General features: G+C 41.7%; 2 protein-coding genes across 4 annotated transcripts; both read left to right on the forward strand.

Annotated features, from left to right (window-relative positions):
- Positions 1 to 4,363, forward strand: mmp9 (matrix metallopeptidase 9). Its single transcript, XM_080899064.1, has 13 exons — positions 1 to 322; positions 484 to 722; positions 818 to 966; positions 1,070 to 1,198; positions 1,288 to 1,461; positions 1,571 to 1,744; positions 1,847 to 2,020; positions 2,105 to 2,260; positions 2,350 to 2,527; positions 2,634 to 2,764; positions 2,841 to 2,991; positions 3,096 to 3,199; positions 3,335 to 4,363. Exons 1-13 carry the CDS (start codon positions 185 to 187, stop codon positions 3,451 to 3,453), a joined length of 2,016 nt encoding a protein of 671 aa, XP_080755190.1. The 5' UTR covers positions 1 to 184; the 3' UTR covers positions 3,454 to 4,363.
- Positions 4,364 to 4,715: 352 nt separating this feature from the next.
- LOC308407832 (zinc finger protein 335-like) lies at positions 4,716 to 19,377 on the forward strand. Of its 3 annotated transcripts, none has more exons than XM_080899733.1 (28): positions 4,716 to 5,890; positions 7,208 to 7,401; positions 7,524 to 7,800; positions 7,912 to 7,989; positions 10,496 to 11,620; positions 11,738 to 11,908; positions 12,066 to 12,236; positions 12,326 to 12,584; positions 12,670 to 12,847; positions 12,941 to 13,053; positions 13,160 to 13,178; positions 13,341 to 13,457; positions 13,670 to 13,746; positions 13,911 to 14,071; positions 14,176 to 14,396; positions 14,649 to 14,748; positions 14,849 to 14,937; positions 15,049 to 15,305; positions 15,435 to 15,549; positions 15,635 to 15,832; positions 16,097 to 16,239; positions 16,329 to 16,468; positions 16,647 to 16,744; positions 16,866 to 16,952; positions 17,442 to 17,525; positions 17,622 to 17,681; positions 18,314 to 18,419; positions 18,680 to 19,377. In XM_080899733.1, the coding sequence occupies exons 2-28, from the start codon at positions 7,210 to 7,212 to the stop codon at positions 18,799 to 18,801; spliced, it is 4,758 nt and encodes a 1,585-aa protein (XP_080755859.1). In that variant the 5' UTR covers positions 4,716 to 5,890; positions 7,208 to 7,209; the 3' UTR covers positions 18,802 to 19,377. The 3 variants fall into 3 exon arrangements, with proteins under 3 accessions (XP_080755859.1, XP_080755861.1, XP_080755860.1); XM_080899735.1 differs by lacking the exon at positions 4,716 to 5,890 and adding an exon at positions 6,039 to 6,203; XM_080899734.1 differs by lacking the exon at positions 4,716 to 5,890 and adding an exon at positions 6,214 to 6,456.
- Positions 19,378 to 19,790: the final 413 nt, after the last annotated feature.

A 19,790-nucleotide genomic window follows, 5' to 3' on the forward strand; every position in this document is an offset into this window, starting at 1 on the left:
TACAGCAAGAGCCTCCAGTCAAAACGAAGAAGGGAGCCAAAGCTGCAGCAAAATCCAACATCAGAGGAGAATCATTTTGGCTTTTTTTTTTTAGTTTGTTTCTTTTGGTCTGAGTCCTTGCTGACTGCAAACTCTTAGTAAATATTTTTGTTATATTTTGCGCCAGCCTACAGTAGATCTCACCATGAGATGCTGTACTTTACTTGTGTGTTTACTTTTGGGCATAAGCACACAAAACGGATGGAGCCTTCCCCTGAAGTCCGTCTTTGTCACCTTTCCAGGAGACATTCCCAAAAACATGACTGATTCGGAGCTGGCAGAAGTAAGTATGAGGGCTATTTTATTCAGACAGAATAAAATTGCATAAGTGGGATATTTAACCAAGCTATGCAGAAAGACAGTGTAAATACAGATAAAGTTAATTTCTGCAGAAGGATTGTAACAGTAACACAGTAATGTTGGTTTGTCGTGTTCTCCTTCCAGAATTACCTAAAGAACTTCGGCTACATGAATACTGTGGAACGCAGTGGCTTCCAGTCTATGGTGTCCACCTCCAAGGCTCTGAAGAGGATGCAGAATCAGCTGGGGCTGGAGGAGACTGGGGTGCTGGATAAAGAAACCCTGGATGCTATGAAAAAACCTCGCTGCGGAGTTCCTGATGTGGCCAACTATCAAACCTTTGCAGGAGACCTCAAGTGGGACCACAAAGATGTTACTTATAGGTGAGCAAGAAAAAAAAAGTCACTGAGTTCACTATGTAAGGGGCGGACTGTGCAACGAAGTTCTGACTGTGTATGTTATTTTATCTCCTCCACAGGATCCTTAACTATTCCCCAGACATGGATAGCGCTATCATTGACGATGCTTTTGCCAGAGCGTTTAAGGTGTGGAGTGATGTGACCCCTCTGACTTTTACCCGTCTCTATGACGGCACGGCTGACATCATGATATCGTTTGGGAAAAAGGGTAATGTGCTTTACGATGGTCGTTTGATTTGTTTTATGCGCGCTGACGCAACATAGTTGCATAGAAAACCAAACACTAATGTGAAGTGCACATTTCTATTCAGACCACGGAGACCCCTACCCATTTGATGGTAAGGATGGCCTTCTAGCCCATGCCTACCCCCCTGGTGAGGGTATTCAGGGAGACGCCCACTTCGACGATGATGAGTTCTGGACCTTGGGGAAAGGAGCAGGTAATTAGAAACACCGGCAACAAGCATTTGTCTCCCCCTAGTGTTCACTTTAAATGTAATTAAATGTCCGGTCTCTTCTGTCTATATAGTTGTGAAGACTCACTTTGGAAATGCGAATGGCGCCACGTGCCACTTTCCCTTCAGCTTTGAGGGCAAATCTTACTCCACCTGCACCACACAGGGCCGCACAGACAATCTGCCATGGTGTTCCACCACAGCTGACTACGACAAGGACAAGAAATATGGCTTCTGCCCAAGTGAACGTAAGCTTGACACTGTATTCTCCAAGGCAAATCACATGTCACAGGTCACCCAGATAAGCGGATTTGCTTTTGTGACATGCTGACTTCTATTCTCTTTTCATCCTAACAGTTCTATACACTTTTGATGGAAATGCTGGTGGAGCTCCATGTGTTTTCCCTTTCACCTTTCTGGGGGAGGAGTATGACAGCTGTACCACAGAGGGCCGCAGTGATGGTTACCGCTGGTGTGCCACCACAGGCAACTTTGACCAGGATAAGAAATATGGATTCTGTCCCAGTCGTGGTGAGGGAACACATAAACCACAACACATAAATGCAGTGCAGTGCTGCCACAGTGCCTTGTTATTTTTGTTTAACTGCTGCTGTTATGTCTCTGTTTATCCAGATATAGCTGTAATTGGTGGAAATTCTGAGGGAGATCCCTGCCACTTCCCCTTTGTGTTCCTGGGTAAGGAGTATCACTCATGCACAAGTGAGGGACGAGGAGATGGCAAGCTGTGGTGCAGCACCACTGACAGCTATGATGATGACCAGAAATGGGGCTTCTGTCCTGACCAGGGTGAGCAACAAACACAAGGCAGAAAAAAAGTGGAGGTTAAAATGAATCATTAATCATTAATAATATTTAATATATTTGTCACAGGTTATAGTCTGTTCCTGGTGGCTGCCCACGAATTTGGACATGCTCTTGGCCTGGATCACTCCAACATTAGAGAAGCTCTCATGTACCCCATGTACAGCTATGCTGAAGACTTCTCCTTGCATAGCGATGACATTAGCGGAATTCAGTATCTCTATGGTAAGAGTTTCTTCTTAGCATGCGGCATTAAAGTGTTAATGTCCCTAACTTCACAGCAATATCTCTCATGAAATGATATATTTTTTCAGGAAGTAGAACTGGCCCTGTGCCCACCCCACCTAGCCCCAAACCGCCTACCGCTGAGCCCACTGATCCCACCACCACCACTACTGCAGTACCTGTGGATCCAACCAAAGATGCCTGCAAGCAGGACACATTTGACACCATCACTGTGATTCAAGGAGAACTACATTTCTTCAAGGATGGGTGAGCAGCTTACTCATCCTACTTTATTGCATTCTTCTTTTCCAAACAAGTAAAAACAAGATTTCCAAGCACATGAAATGTTAAATTTTGTGTGTCAATTTTATAGACATTACTGGAAGATGTCCGGGAGCAGCAATGCAGGGCCCTTTTCTATTTCTAACAAGTGGCCTGCTCTTCCAGCTGTCATCGACTCTGCCTTTGAGGACAGTCTGACCAAGAAATTGTACTTCTTCTCAGGTAACGAACCCTCATGCAATGTTTAACAGCCTGTATTAGCCAACAGGTCTAATAATGATCATTTTATTGTTTACAGGGAGCAGATTCTGGGTTTACACAGGGCAGAATGTTCTGGGTCCCCGCAGCATTGAGAAACTAGGCCTGCCCAACAACATTCAGAAAGTGGAGGGAGCTCTGCAGAGGGGGAAAGGCAAAGTTCTGCTCTTCAGTGGGGAGAACTTCTGGAGGTAGGTTAAAACTCAGCCTTTACAGTCCTGAATTTAAGAGAAAACTGCTACTTTTTTGCCATTTTAATGACATTTTCTCTCTTTGTTTTGTTTGATCTAAACAGGCTGGATGTGAAGGCCCAGACAATCGACAAGGGCTATCCAAAGTTTACTGATGTTGTCTTTGGTGGTATCCCCAGTGATGCTCATGATGTATTCCAGTACCAAGGTAAATAAACTACAAAATGTAAATTTTCTCTTAAGTTTAAGGGGGAAAAACCCCCCAAAACATCAGAAAAAACAGCAGTAGAGCACTTTAGGGTGTTTGCTTTAATTTATATTAACTTCATTATTTTCCTTATAGGTCACACTTATTTCTGCCGGGATCGCTTCTACTGGCGTATGAATTCCCGCAGGCAGGTGGACCGTGTTGGCTATGTCAAATATGACCTGCTCAAGTGCTCATCAGACACCCGCTACTGAATACACACATACTGAGCTGGGAGTTGTAATGTGGTGGTACCCATTTCTCCCAGCTGCTGTCTGGCAGAATGTGACAGTGTTTTTGTGTAGCACCTGCTGTGCTGATTTACGTGCTTTCTGGGATGTGAATAATTGTCTTTCAGTCATACTGGTTATAAAACATGTAGCGCCGGCCTAAAAATGTGCCAAAGTCCCAGTACACTAGAGCAAATTGCAATGTTTGGCACTGCCTTCCCTCAGTCTGATTGTCTGTGAACTGATGGTTATGGTGGCCTATAACAGAAACGTAATTATTCTTAACAGCGCTCTGGCTCAGACCCCGGAGCTGCAAAATAATTACCATGTCTGACAGGCTCAGACTATTAACAGTATTAGATTATTTTGATATTTATAGCAATATCTAACATTAATATTATTTTTGTCTCAAACTTATTTGTTTTGTACGATTATTGTGTGTGTTTTTCTGAAAATGGCTTCAGAGCCAATTACTTGCACTGGAAGACAAGGTATGTCTCCTACACATAAATTATTTAAGAGGTTTAATACATTTTGTAGGGATGCACCAAATATTTTCTTTACTGATACTGATATGATCAAAATTTGAAGTTTGCCAATAGCCGATGTTTTTGTTTTGATTGTATTGGTTTATTATTTATTCACCCTTTGTGCAAAGAAAACAAAGAACTGCCATTGTTAAAAATAACAGTTCATTACTTTATCTTTGAATATTAATCTGTTTAGCCATCAAAATTGATGTGATACAAGAGATATCATGAACTAGTATCAGTGATTGCCATCTTGTTTGTGATAGGCCAGTGGAAGTCAATGAGGCTGATATCAATCGATATTAATATGTTGCTGTATCCCTAAATGTTTCTATCAAAGTCTTGCCTATCAATGCAATAAACTTTCTGTGAAAACAATTTAACCCTGTGAGCAGTATTAATCATTCACTAAAAACACACTGAAATGCTTTGAAGACAATTCAAGACAGCTAAAACATACACAGTGAAAAGTGTACACACTTGTGTTAAAATGCCAGAAAAAATAAGAGCACAATAAATCATTTCAAAACCTTTCTTACCTTTAATGTGACATATAAACCAAACAATTCAATTTTAAAAAACAAACAAATATGTTACAGGAAAAAATATTTTTTAAAAAACTAAACAATACAATGAGCTTATTGCATAAGTGTAGACACCCTTCAAGTAATGCTTGGTTGAAGTGTCTTGAGTAAACACGCCCCCCCCCCATCAAGACTCAGATTAACCCCAATTAAAGTTCAGCTGCCCTGGGAGGATTTTCTTGGCATTTACTCAGTTGTAAGAAAAGTCATGTTTTGTAAAGAGCTTACAAAGCATCAAAGGGATCTCACTGGTGAAAAGTATCAGTTACTACAAAAATAAAAATACAAAAATAAGGCCGGAGAAAATATGGGACAACACTGACATTGCAAAGAACTGAATGACCCCCTTAAAATTAATTCAAAGATGAAAACTGGTCAGGGAGAATTTCAAGAGACCAATAGTAACACCGAAGAAGCTGCAGAAGTAGAAGTATTGACAGAAGTGGTCAATACTTGATTTGGAGCATATCTGATTTATGAATATGAAATTTTCCTACAAGCAGCAAAAATTGAATGAAGTATGTTAGGTTTGTAATTATCATTTCCTCGGTTTTTGTCCAATATATTGCTGTACATCATTCCAAAACATTTTGACACACACACAACAAGAATAATTAATATCGAGGGTCAGTGTTTGTCCTTTATAGGAATATTGCTTTTTAGTGACACTGCCATCACAAATCAGTATTGGTAATTTATTCCATTTGACTGGTTGGAGAGACATTATGCTTGCATACAAGATTCCACACTAGAAGAGCTTGTTTATGAAAACTAGAACATTTCACAGGTAGCTTCTGTTTTATAATCACATTTAAGCAAAAATGTAACCTAACCCATCAAACATGGTAAAACATGTTTTAGAAATGTGTTCCAAATCACATCTTTGACACTGAGTAAGTTGGTTAACCATTTCGCTTTAAATGAATTAGTTTGCATTTTGAAACTTAAAGGTTTAGTGTGTACGCATATTACTCCGCACCCAATTACGTAATACGTCTTCCTCTTAAAAACAATAGTCCACCCAATGAGTAAAAACATAGCAATATCTCACGAATATTTGCAACAACGAAAAACGGTCAAGTGATTATTAGAAATAAAATGTTGAAGTTAATAAAAAAATATTATGACTGGTTAAAACAAAAAGCTCCGTTTTGAATAAAAACAATAAATAAGATCCGGTTGCACGGACAGGAAGCGAGGAGATACTCATGGTGCCCGACTAGAATGAAGCAACAATTATCGGTTAGTAACTTCTGTTCGAATTAGCGCCTCCACACCAAAGGACACCCTACTACTCGAAAATATACGGTAAGAAAAAAGAGCTGCGATTCTCCTGCCGAAGATGGAAATTGTTTTTATTTTCTTCAGGGAGAGAATTTGGGCGGTCTGCCGCAGCGGAGGCCCTCGAGGTCCCCAGTAGAGCTTTCAGAATGCCTGAATGGAAAAGTGGGTTAGTTGGTATAAAATGGCGACGCGGAGCAGGCAGGATGAAGGGCAGCTAGGCCCGTTTAAAAAAGGCTAACGCATGCTATTTTGCATCACGTAACACCCGATATGGCGACTTAGCAGCAGCATTTAGGTTATAACTGTACTGTGCTGCTCAAACACAAGTTCTATGATTGTAAGTGTCGGTTGTTAGCCCCACAAAAGCCCGACGTTAAGCGAACAGCAGTGCTGGTTAGCTATAATGAAGCTAGCCAGTTAGCTGTTTTGGTCGTGAGCAAGTTTATAAAAAACTTTGTTCCTGGGTCTTCAACAAATTATGATAGTGTGAAAATCACAAGAGTTTCTTTCCCTGAATCAAGATACTCATGAGATTTACTAAAAATTAAGAGTCAAAAGATACGATGTTAACAGAAGCAAAAGGCTTTGGGGTAAATGCTCAGAAACAAACTCACTTGCACGTAATCCCTTTTAGTAAACTGTAACAATATCAAGCACTGCAGTGGTTGCTGCAGTGGAAAGCTACTACAGTACACATGATCTGAACATAGTCTGCTATAACAAATGAAGTCATATTTAACTCTAACCAGTAAAGAAGTATAAAGTTTATGAAAACTGACAATCTATCGGAACTACACCTAAGTAAACTATTAGTGTGCACTGCTCAGTTTGGTCTTTCCAACTAAATGCAAACTATAGAGAGTTCAATCTGACCTTGGAAACAGAAGTGACCACAAAACCTTCAGAGGTCATTTAGAGTTGGCTCTGATTGACAGGAGTTAGGCAGTATACAAGTTATGATCCACTGCAACAGCCTTATTCAGCAAATACACTCTTACTTAAATACAGTTGATTAAGTTAGACAATTTTTTTTCAGCCCCTAATGTCCGCAGGTCTTACTGGTTTTAAAGTTATGAAATACGTTGCTGTTTAACTCCATATAACATAGCTTAGAGTGTCTAAATTTTAAAAACAAATAGTGATCTTCCTTCGTACTTAAACTATGTGCAAGTTGCATATATCTATATATACAGCACTTTTATGGATATTCAAGGTATGTTTAAGAGATGACACCTTAGATTTACAGTACAGTAGTATGGTAGTGTAGATCTATTTTGTTTGGAAAATAGAAATAGGTGGAGTGGTTTGGTTAATTTTTTTTTGTTTAATTCTTGTGGATAGTTATGGATTTGGAGGAGAATGAGGTGGAGAGCAGCAGTGATGCAGGTCCCTCAGGGATGGAGGAGCCATCTGAAAGTGGCATGGGAATGGAGTCATCAGAGGCGATGTCTGCAGACAGCAGTGATGCTGCTGCTTCTCATGCACAGGCCCCAGAGTCTGACTGCCATGTTGGACAGAGCTCGGAGGGACTTGTGGTAAGTTAAAAATACAGTGTGGTTAAACAAAACAAAATAAAACAAAAAAAACAACAGCGATGAATGTAGCTTTTTAATCTGTAAGTTTCCAGATGTCATCCTTTCTTTCCCTCACTCTTAAGGTGTTCATCCCAGAAACAAGCTCTAGCACAGATGTCAGAGTTTCATCGGTCCATCTTCCAGACTCCTCTTCAGTGGCCCAGTCCACCAGTGTGTCCAGTGTCTCCACGGTGACTCAGTCGGTGCTTGTGTCTGAGTCAGCTCAAGTGCTGGTCCACTCGAGTGCTGTCTCTGAAGGGGCTATGATGGTTTCTGACTCAACTGCTTCTACCTCATCAGATCTGGGGTCTGCCATTGACAAGATCATAGAATCCACCATCGGCCCCGATATCATGAATGGTATATGTTTTTAATGACTCTTCGTTTTCCATCATGTCCTGACAAGAGAACGATGAACTTGTCTTATGTTGAAAACTTTATGGCATGAGATTTTATATCTTTTTCTTTTAGGTTGTATAGCTGTGACCAGTGCAGAAGATGGGGGTGCAGAAACAACCCAGTATCTAATACTACAAGGTCCAGATGACGGTAAGTGGGGTGTTCCTGCTAACTTATCATCTTTCTCTTATCATGAGAAAAACAAAGCCCCAGACAAAGACAATAAAAACCTGGCCTGAAGGAGCCCTTTCTCAACTGCAGGACTGCTTCTCAACAACTGTATGGGATTTATTCTCCAGCCACAACCTCCAGGAGTACACGGACACTGTACTCTCGTACATCAGGAACTGTGTTGACAATGTCACCGTCAACAAAAGGGTCAGGGTGTTTCCAAATCAAAAACCCTGGATGAATAGCGAAGTGCAATCCCTCCTAAAAAGCCGCAACACTGCCTTCAAGTCAGGGGACAGGGCTGCGTATAGGGCGGCCAGGGCAGACCTGAGTAGAGGCATCAGGAAAGCTAAGGCTGCCTATAGGAGGAGGATTGAAGATCACTTTGCTGACAACGACCCCAGAAAAATGTGGCAGGGGATCAATCACATTATCAACTACAGAAGCAATAACCAGGCAACATCTAGGACTGATGCCTCACTGGCTGAGGATCTAAACCGTTTCTTCGCCCGCTTTGAGACGACCAAGCCCTCAGCTGCCACACCACTTCCACCCGCCCCCAGCACTGGCACACTAACACTTAGGGAGCACCAAGTGAGGTGTGTTCTAAGGTCAGTGAATCCCAGGAAGGCGGCAGGTCCTGATGGAATACATGGAAAGGTTCTCAGAGCATGTGCTGACAAACTGACCGGAGTCTTCACTAAAATCTTCAACCTTTCCTTGTCATCAAACACCGTCCCGCCCTGCCTCAAAACCTCCACCATCATCCCCATCGCCAAGAAGACAGCTGTGGCCAGCCCAAATGACTACAGGCCTGTGGCACTTACGCCTGTAGTGATGAAGTGCTTTGAGAGACTGGTCTGTCAGCACATCAGGGCCGGTCTGCCTCCCACTCTGGACCCCCACCAATTTGCCTACAGGACAAATCGTTCCACCGAGGACGCCATCACCATAGCGCTCCACACTGCGCTGAGTCACCTGGAGCACCGAGGAAGCTATGTGAGAATGCTCTTTCTGGACTTCAGCTCAGCATTCAATCATATCATCCCGGAGATCCTGGTCCAGAAACTGTCTCACCTGGGACTCTCCACCCCCATCTGCCTCTGGATCAAGGACTTCCTGACAAATAGACCACAGTCTGTCAGACTCGGCCCCCACCGGTCCAGCACCATCACACTCAGCACCGGGTCTCCACAAGGATGTGTTTTGAGTCCCCTCCTGTTTACGCTCTACACATCCGACTGCTCCCCTACCCATCTCTCAAACACCATCATAAAGTTTGCGGATGACACCACTGTGCTTGGACTCATCTCAAGGGGGGATGAGTCGGACTACAGAGATGAGGTCAACAGACTGACTGAGTGGTGTTCAGTTAACAACCTCCAACTGAACACCACGAAAACTAAAGAACTTATCTTGGACTTCAGGAAGGGCAGAGCAGACCCGGCCCCACTTTACATTCACGGGAGCTGTGTGGAGAGGGTACACTCCATGAGGTTTCTGGGCGTGCAGATATCTGATGACCTCTCCTGGACTGCAAATACTACAGCGGTGGTTAAAAAGGCCCAGCAGCGTCTCCACTTTCTGAGAGTGCTCAGGAGGAACAACCTGGAGGAGAGGCTGCTGGTGACATTTTACAGAGCCACCATAGAGAACATCCTAACGTACGGCATAACAACATGGTATGCAGGGTGCTCAGCTGCAGACAGGAAAGTACTGCAGAGGGTCATCAACACAGCCCAGAAGATCACTGGCTGCTCTCTGCCCAGCCTGGAGGTCACTGCAAACTCTCGGTACCTCAGCAGAGCTGGCAATATCATCAAGGACCACTCTCACCCCAGCAACCAACTGTTTGAACTATTACCGTCAGGCCGACGGTACAGGTCACATAAAACCAGGACAAACAGATTCAGGGATAGCTTCTTTCCCAGAGCTATCACCGTAGTAAATAAGCACAAAAACAATTGAACCTATTCCATACCGTCACTGTCATTATATTATGCTGCTATTCATACTGTCATTATATTAATGCTGCTATCCTGTATATATTGTACATACTATTGTTTCAGTACTTAGATTGTTTTTTTTGTACTTTTTATATTTTACATTTATATTTATTATTGAAACTTGCACCAAGGGAGTGGCACTCCAATTTCGTTGTACTCTGTACAATGACAATAAAGGCTATTCTATTCTATTCTATCTTTCAATTGGCCAGAATAATTTAAAATAATAATTCTGATAAATGACTCTTATATGTTTTATATTTGTTTACAGTGCTTGTAAATGTCATGTATGTATGAATTGAATGCTTTAATTTGATCTTTATCCACTAGCAAAATAATTTTTACATTAGAAATGTGTTTATATTTTAAAGCAATATACATTTATATTGTTATACTTAAAATCTGTTTAGGCTGATGACAACAAAGTTAAACAAAGTTCAGGAATATTTTTTTAATCATTTCCTTGTTTATTGGTGCAGGTGCTCCTATGGTAGCTCAGATGTCATCTTCTGCCCTGTCCAATCGTATAGCAATAGAAGCTCTTGCCGAAGGTCCCACATCCACCTGTCTTGACCAGAGAGACCTGCAAGGCAATGTTGAGCCTGACCAGCCCGATGATCAGCCTGGACATTCAGGTTACTTAGAAGACAGCAGCAGCCAGCCTGACCAGCCACAGCACTCCCACCCCTCCCAGTACATGGACTGCAGTGCAGATGGTCCAGACCAGACAGAGGAATCTTCATCTTCCTATGTGGAGTGTTCAGGCGAGGAACCTGACCAGACACGCTCCCGTTCAGGCTTCCCTGACTATAGTGGGAATAACAGTGACCAGGATCTGCCTGGTTATGTGGGGTGCAGTGGAGCTGACTCAAATCCTACCAGCCGAAGTCACTATGTGGTGGAGTGCAGTGCTGGGTATCCTGGGCGTGCAGTGGATGACGGGGAGCGGCCACATCATTCACGCAGTTACATTGACAGTAGTGCAGATCACCGGACTCAGACAAGTCGTCAGTATGCGGCTGAGTATGGTGGGGAATGTGTTGTAGCTGCAGACTCTGAGCAGCCAGGTTGTTCTCGTTACCAAGCGGAGGACGACGATGATGAAGATGATGATGAGAACCAGGATCCAGATCAGCCACAGCACTCTCAACAGCAGCCCCAGCACTCCTGTTATATGGAGAGCAGCAATGGCCCAGAGGCTTCTCTCTATACTGACGACAGTTCCTCTTCAGACCATCCTCTGGCAGACACGGCAGGTTCAGGTGGGCTTCCAGAGGCACTGGAAGGCAGCGAGAGCCAGCCGGGCCCATTCATCAGCAGCAGTGGGACCTATACCTCTAATGCAGAACCTGAGCTGGCCCAGCACTGCTCACCCAGCAAAGAGGAGCCCCAAGGCTCTCAGGATGAAGCTGGGCTCGGCAGGGACATGGAGACATCAACTGTAGCAGAAGGCTCTGGAGAACGACCACCAAACCTGGCTGAGTTAGAGGAAATGATGGAGGTAGTGATCGTGCAGCAGTTCAAGTGTAAAATGTGTCCATACAAGAGTGCCTCCAAAGATACTCTTATCAACCACATGAGAGACAAACACTTCAAACCTGCAGGTAAGCTAGCAGAATAATAGCCATGACATTGTTATCTCACCAAGCTTGGTAGTATATAGATAAAATGTCTTTTTCTTTTTTTTTTCTTTTTTTTCTTTTTTTTTTTTACAATTTTAGGGGAAATGCCAAAGAAGCGTAAACGTGGACGACCTCCTAAAAGTGAGACCTTAGCCCGTCAAAAGGCAGAGAGGGAGGAGGCAGCAAAGATGAAGGCTGCAGAGTCCCAGCAAGCAGCAGAAGAAGAGGAGGATGACGTTGTGGATGATGGTGCTATTGATGATCCTGAAAGTTAGTGAAAAAGACATAGATGTAATATGCAAATTTCTGTCTTTGAATAGATTATAACATTAATACTTTTCTTGTTAATGAGCATTTACTCAATCACATAGCTCTCACTGTCATTTCCACTTATCCCTCACACTGATTAAAAATAATCTGTCTCCAGAGGACAGCGACTACAACCCAGCTGATGAAGATTCCAAAGGAAGACCACCTGCCATTCTGAAAAAGTCAGCAACTCCCACTTCCTCCTCCTCTTCTCCTCAAGGGCGTCCCCGACGTAAAGCTGGCCGTCCAAGGAAGTACTCAGTTGTAGATGAAGGCTACAGCAGCAAAGGTGAGTTTTCAGCCTATCACTGCGAGCCTAGAGAGCCTACATGCAAAACCTTAGGCAAATATATTCTCCTTTTTCCGCTTTTGTTGCAGAAGCAGAAAGTATTGCTAAGAAGCCTAGGGTTTGTTCGGATGCTAATGAGTCTGAAGAGGCAAGCTCTTCAGGCCTAGACAATAGTGCACCCACGGTGACTGATGGAGATGCACCTGAGGCAGTAATTAGCCAGTCAGACTCTGAGAACAAAGATCCTTCATCCAACCAACGGACGGAGGTGGAGTACTTCCCAAGAAAACGTGGCAGACCATCCCGGCGCTTCCTTCGCAAGAAATATAAGAAGTATATGAATCGGAAGTAAGTCTTTTTAACATTTTATTATAAATTCCATTAAAATATTTTAGAATGCACTAATTTCTTCTTTCTCTTTGTTATCTCCCAGTCGGCACTACAAATCTCTCAAACCACTGCTGAGACCTCACAACTGCTACATCTGTGGGTCACGTTTCCTCACTCTAGAAGACCTGCGCTTCCACATCGACTCACATGAAGGCAATGATCCGGAGCTCTTCAAGTGCCTGCAGTGCAACTATCGCTGCAAGCGCTGGTCCTCGCTCAAGGTCAGTTGCAATAAAACAGATCACAACACACTCAAGTTAACCTCAGTTTATTTGCATGTTTCCACAGTTTCCTAAAACATTTTTTTTTTACAGGAGCACATGTTCAACCACGAGGGCACCAAGCCATTCAAATGTGAGGAGTGTGATTACACAAGCGTGTACAAGAAAGATGTTATTCGGCATTCGGCAGTCCACAACAAAGAGCGGTATGAGCGTCGCAACTGTGGTCAAACTCAGTTATTCCTGAAAAAGAACATGTTCATAAAGTTTTCTGTTGATGATATAACTGATTATTTCTCTTTCCTCTTGCAGGAAAAGGAAGACAGAGTCGGTAAGAATTTATATTTGAATGCCATCTACAATACTTATTGGCATATATGTGGTTTAAGAATAATTCTACAAAATAATCTGACAGAATTTCAGTTTCTGTTGTTTGCTGGTTGCTACTTACTGTAAGAGGTCAGCATTGTGATTTTTAGTCTGATTATTGCAGGTGCCGAAGGCGTCGGAGTTCCCCTGCCCTGTGTGTCACAGGGTGTATCCCATGCAAAAGAGACTTACTCAGCACTTAAAAACCCACAGCTCAGAGAAACCACACATGTGCGATAAGGTCAGAAAGAGGATTATGCAGTTCAAGAACTATTCTTTTCATATTCTTATCATTTTAAATTAAATATGGCAACTCAAACAAACAAAAAAGAGGGTAATCTCACTATCTCACAGAGGTGTGTCACCAGTACTAATGAATATTCTCTCCTGCTTTCTTCTTCCACTAGGAAGTTTGCTTACTTTCTTGTTTAAGATGCCTTTCTGTCTTTGCAGTGTGGAAAATCCTTCAAGAAGCGTTACACTTTCAAAATGCACCTCCTAACCCACATCCAGAGTCTTGAGGACAACAAGTCAGTACTCAGACTTCTATTCCTCCTCTTTTACTCTGTCATCTACCAGTCCGTCTTCTTTTAAAAACAAGGCTATCACAATAGTTAATAGTTTTTGGTCGAATAAGTAATTTAGGTGTGAGTGTGATATCATAACTAATGCCCCTCTGGTGTTAATGTGACAGGTTCAAATGTGAGTTTTGTGACTACACTTGTGACAACAAGAAGCTGCTGCTCAACCATCAGCTGTCCCACACCAACGACAGGCCTTTTAAGTGCGACTACTGTAAATACTCTACTTCCAAAGAGGAGTTTCTCGTCTCCCATCTGGCCATCAAACACACAGGTCAGTGCAGCAGAAAGACAATAACGCTAAATTTAAACAGCTTGAGTTTAAATTCACCTATTGAATTCACTTATTGATGTTGTGTGTTTTTTAAATTTCTCCAGGCGAGAAGCCTTTCTCCTGTGATATGTGTCACTTCATGACTAAGCACAGGAAGAACCTGCGCCTTCATGTGCAGTGTCGCCACGCTGAGGCATTTGAAGAGTGGTCTTTGGCTCACCCTGAAGAGCCTGTAAAGACGCGGCGCAGACCTTTCTTCACCCTGCAGCAAATAGAAGAGTTGAAACAGCAACATGAAGACACACAGAGCTTGCAGAACACTATTGTAAGTTTGATTTGTTGTTATCTTGTGTTACTTTTATGCCAATGGGGGGTGAGAAGGGAAAAAAACATGAAAATAACAAAATAATGAGATTGTATATTGTTGTTGTTTTTTTTATTTGTAAATGTCCATATGCATGAAAATTCAGCAATTTGCAAAATTTAGAAATATTATTTACTCTTAAAGAATAACCATAGTTTTTGTTTTATTTTTTCTTTCTGTCTTTATTTCTTTTTTTTAACATGATCTTATTAGGTCACTGTGGATTCTGCAACACTGCAAGCCATGCAGGGCATGGAAAACGCCTCAGTGTCCCAGGACGCTTTGGGAAACACCACGATCATCTATGAACAAGGTCAGTAAGGATTTCTCTGAAAACATATTAAATATTTATGGTGTTATATATATAACCTGAATGACAAGCTCTGAACTTTTCTCCATGTGCTTCTCCTCAGCTGAATCCAGCGACCTATCTGCTCAGAATGCCCTGGACCTACTGCTGAATATGAGCAATGCACGGGAGCTGGTTGGGAACTCCTTACAGGTCAGCTCATCAAAATTTCAGAACGGTTACATGAAAGATAGCATTGTATTCTATAAAATAAACGAACAAAAAAATAATAACAGTAAAATATATCTTGATTGTTTTTCTCAGGTAGCAGTGCTGAAGTCAGATGGAAAAGCTTTGGAGAAGGGAACGTGGAGCACGGTGACAGCAGCGTCCGGTCAGGCCCAAAAGATCTTGACCTTCCATGTTTCTGAGAATGGCGAGACAGTGCTACAAGAGGCCTACGAGGCTGCCACCTCTGAAACAGGCGAGCTTACCCACATCGCCATTGAAGGCTATGAGGGGGGAGGGGACTTCAGTGTGGTGGAGCAGGCAGCTGAAGAAATCCGTAGTCCTGGATATAGGTAACATAGCACACACAGTCCAATTTGTAGCTTATGTTCAAATATTTCATAAGCAAGAGATTACTTTCATATTAAGGACATTTTGGTGTCTCAGCAGTTTCTAATCTTATTAAACTGCTTTCTTTTCAGTAATGTGGAGTCTAGCCCTTCTCAAGCTTTAGAGGTTTCTGGGTCAGAGAGCTTGAAAAGTGACAAGTATTATCTTACATCAGCACTGGCTGATGGTGTATTGCAACAAGTGGAGGTAACTAGCAAGTGTAGTTTATACCATAAACAGATTTACTATCTCTGTCTTCCACTCGTTGACTGTGTTGTCTGTTCTCCGTTAGCTGAGCAGCGAAGCTCCAGCTTCTCCCTCTGCAGTGGGCTCTCCCAGTCTCACTACCAAGAGGTTTTCCTGTCGAATCTGCATGGAGTCTTTCCATGGACGCTCGGACATGGAGAACCACAAGAGGGCGCACGTGGATGCCAATACTTTTAAGTGTCCTGACTGTGACTTCACCTCCACCTCCTGGCCTGAGGTCAAGGTGAGTCCTTCCAAACCCCAGATTTATCAGTGGAAAGTTGGCAAACGTTAGCTAGATTTTTCCACTGGAGGCAGTGAGGACAATTAAAATTGATAAACAGCTTCATATTAATATAAATGGGGGAAAAAAACAATAATTGAGAGGTGTACACCCCCATATTCATTTAGTTTGACATTTATACTCTGAGCCATTTTAATGACATTTGAAAAACATCTCCTAACTTTTGCTCCTTTGAATTGTGATTAACGTTCTGTTTTGTGTTAGACCCACATGGGACAGCACTCCTACCTGCGTCCTCACAAGTGTCCAAACTGCAGCTTTGCCTCCAAGAACAAGAAAGACCTACGCAGACACATGATGACGCACACCAATGAGAAACCATTTTCTTGCAAACTTTGTGGACAAAGGTGGGAGCATCTAACACATCTGTATTCATTAGGCATTAGAGGTACAGAACAGCTATTAATGTGAGTGATTTTTGTTTTTTTTAACTCAGGTTTAACCGCAATGGCCATCTGAAGTTTCACATGGAGCGTCTTCACAATCAGGATAATCCTGCTCGCAAAAGTCGAACTACTGCGTCTCAGCAAACTATAATAGTTAACAGCGATGAGGAGGCATTAGCCACACTACAGTGTAAGAAACGCAGGATCATACAAGCCAAGACTTACAGTTTGTGCTTAAAAGTAATAATAACAGTAAACGTAAAGGTGTCAGTGGTCAAAAGTCCATAAACAGAGGCCTCAGTGTAAAACAGATAAAAAATGAACACAAAGTTAATATATTTTAACGTGTGTATGTGTGTGTACATCAGCCCTGCAGGGACATCAGGCAGTGATCACTCCCGAGCGGCTGCAGGCTCTAGGACAGGAGCACATCATTGTAGCTCAGGAACAAGCACTGTCAGACCAGGTAACAGCTCTCACACAGTACAGCCTATATGTATGTAATGTACTCTCCAAAATGGATTGATTTTGCACGTGTAACTGCTAAACATTTTATAAATAAGAACCCTTAAATGTGCATTAATCAGGAGGAAGGTGCATACATCCAGCAGATAACCACCATAGACGGTCAGACGGTCCAGCATCTGATGACGGGAGACAACCAGGTGACTGAGGTGAGTTCCATTTTAATCATTCTACCGCTGTGCATGTAAAATGCGTATGGATTAAAATTTTAGGAAACGTGATTTTAAAGTATTTTAATGTATATTTTTTGCTTAAACTTATTGTATAACGTGTTTGTATGGCCACCCTTGCTTTTGACTCATGGGTGTCAGTTTATCTCACTTGGTTGAGGTTCAGGGTTTAATTTTGACCCAGTGCCCTTTGCCTTGTGTCTTCCTCCATTATATTTCCCCACTTACCTGTCTGAAAAGCTTTGTTGTCCTATAAAATAAAGGCAAAAAAAAAATGTTTGTACAAAAAGAAGGTCTGATTCTGGCTCCATGCATCAAGATAAATTTGGGGCCTCAGAGGTGGTTTATAGTCTTGTGTGTGATAGAACACAATAATCATGGAAGTGCCTAAGGCTTCTTTGTGGTATTGTATAATCAGTATCAATGTTAGATTTAATCTCACCTTATTTGTCCCATGTCCACTTTCAGGTCCAGTATATCATCTCACAGGATGGAGTTCAACACTTACTTCCTCAAGAGTATGTAGTAGTAGCTGATGGCAACCACATACAGGTAAGTGTTTAACTGCCTAAACGGTGCATATATATGCAGTATTTAATAGTGAGGATATCTGTCTCATTTGTAACTGGTTCTGTGACTGGCCCTCAGATGCCAGACGGACAGATAATCCAGTACGAACATGACAGAACCATTGTCCAGGAGCAACAGGTGAGACAGGTCTAAGATCTAAAACATGCTGAAAGGACCTCTGTGTAGGATGGAGTGGGAGCTGTTTGGAGAAATCCAATAAAGTATTCACAATCTTGTTCTCAGTGTGTAATCATCTGTACATCCAAATTTAGAAGCTTTTGTATTTTTAAATTGAAGTGATGGGAACCAGTATCTAACTGGTTACATTGAGCAACTTCACAACTAGTGCAACTGAATCATACACAATCATATACATGGAATTGTCTATAAAGTTAAGTCAAACTTTATAGACAAATGAAATGTCATTATGTCCAAACATAACTCAAATTTAAAAACAAATATAAAAGAGATTATTTAGTCATTTTGGTTTGTGAGCTCAAACTGTTTTGTGTGTATTGTATATGAGTGTAAACTTGTATATAGTTAAACATGTATATTATCTGAACATTGATTTGCAAATTGGGCGGGAACAAATAAGTGTAAACTTCATCCTACTCCTTTTCAAGCATAATAATTGTGTGGGATTCAGAGATATTCATGACAACTTGATGTCTTTATCTTGGTTTTTTTGTGTGTGTTTACAAAGTTTTTGTTCTTGTAACTCAGTTATTTTCACGTTTGAAATAAACTCTATTCTGTTCTATTTGTAGATTGCTGTAAGTCACGATGGTCAGATCCAGTACCTACCTGTCAGCTCTGATCAACAAATCGTGAATGCTGAAGATCTGGAGGCTGCTGCCCACTCTGCTGTCACAGGTTGGCTCTTATGAGAGTGCTCAGTTGATGTTCAGTTCCAAGTTTTTGGATTTTATGAATTTCTTATAATTTTGTCCCAAATATATGATAAGGTTTCTTCAGGAAAGCCAGTAAGTAATTCCTTAAATGCAGACATTTTTGAAAGTGATAAACAAACATCATCAGTAGGTTTAAAACTTGCCAAAATATAATTTATTTCTAATATTAGCTTCAGTATAAATAAAGCTGAAAAGTATGAACTCTGATCTTTGTTCCTGCAGCCGTAGCAGACGCAGCCATGACACAGACCCAGACAGTCTACACTGAGGCTACACCTGAGCAACTGGAAGAGCTGCAGCAACAGGGCATCCACTATGATGTCATTACTTTCTCCAATGAATAGAGATACAAGTGCACCAAGAGGAGGACCAATACAAACCACTATGAGCTAACAGAACAGTGACCTCAACTTATTTATGCATCTAGCTGGCAGTGAAGTGAAAAAAGGCCTTATCTCCTGCCCAGCATCACCTGCTCGGGGCGGCTGCATCAGTCAAGATCAACAGCTTCTTGTAAATTTCAATTATTGTACGCAGTGCTTCTAATTTATTCATAGGTACTGGAACGTTGGGCTCTTCTCTAATTATTCAAACCGAATTGTGTACATGTGCCCCAACAGCTCCCATTTGCAAGACAATGTTATTAAAAATGATAAAATGGCTTATTTCATGTTATTGAAACTGTCCTAATGAACATTTTAGTTTTTGAATGGAATGAAATGAAAAGGCACGCTTTATTTTTGATGTGTAATCAGATAAGTTAATTAATAAAATGCCACAATATTGTTTTTACATAATATTATGTACATACATTTCGCATGTGTCTTCTGTTGTGCAAAGGAAGACATGTTTTGATTTGATGAGTATAAAGTGTTTAATATGTTCAAAGCTGACACCAAATAAATCACTTTATACATGTATGTAATCCTTAATGTGTCTGCTCAGAATTATTTCATCTTGTCCGTATCTGCTTTAACATATCCCATCTATATAAATGCAATCATTGGCCACTCTATTAGGTACACCTTGCTAGTACAGGGTTGGATCCCTTTGCTGATTTTATTCTTCATAGCATGGATTCAACAAGGTGCTGGAAAAATTTGAAATTTTCTCCTTGTTGACAGGATCGCATCGCATGGTTGTTGCACATCTGTGATGTAAATCTGTTCCATGACATTCCAAAGGTGCTCTATTGGACTGGGATCTGGTGACTGTAGAGGTCATCTGAGTGCAGTGAGCATGTTGTTATGTTCAAGAACCTTGGGCATGATTTGAGCTTTGTGACAAGTTATGTAGCTTCGTGCTGAGTGTATGTAATATGTTGTATAACAAT

Source organism: Rhamphochromis sp. 'chilingali' (genome assembly GCF_963969265.1).
Source record: "Rhamphochromis sp. 'chilingali' genome assembly, chromosome: 12".
In the NCBI taxonomy this organism is placed as follows: Eukaryota; Metazoa; Chordata; class Actinopteri; order Cichliformes; family Cichlidae; genus Rhamphochromis; species Rhamphochromis sp. 'chilingali'.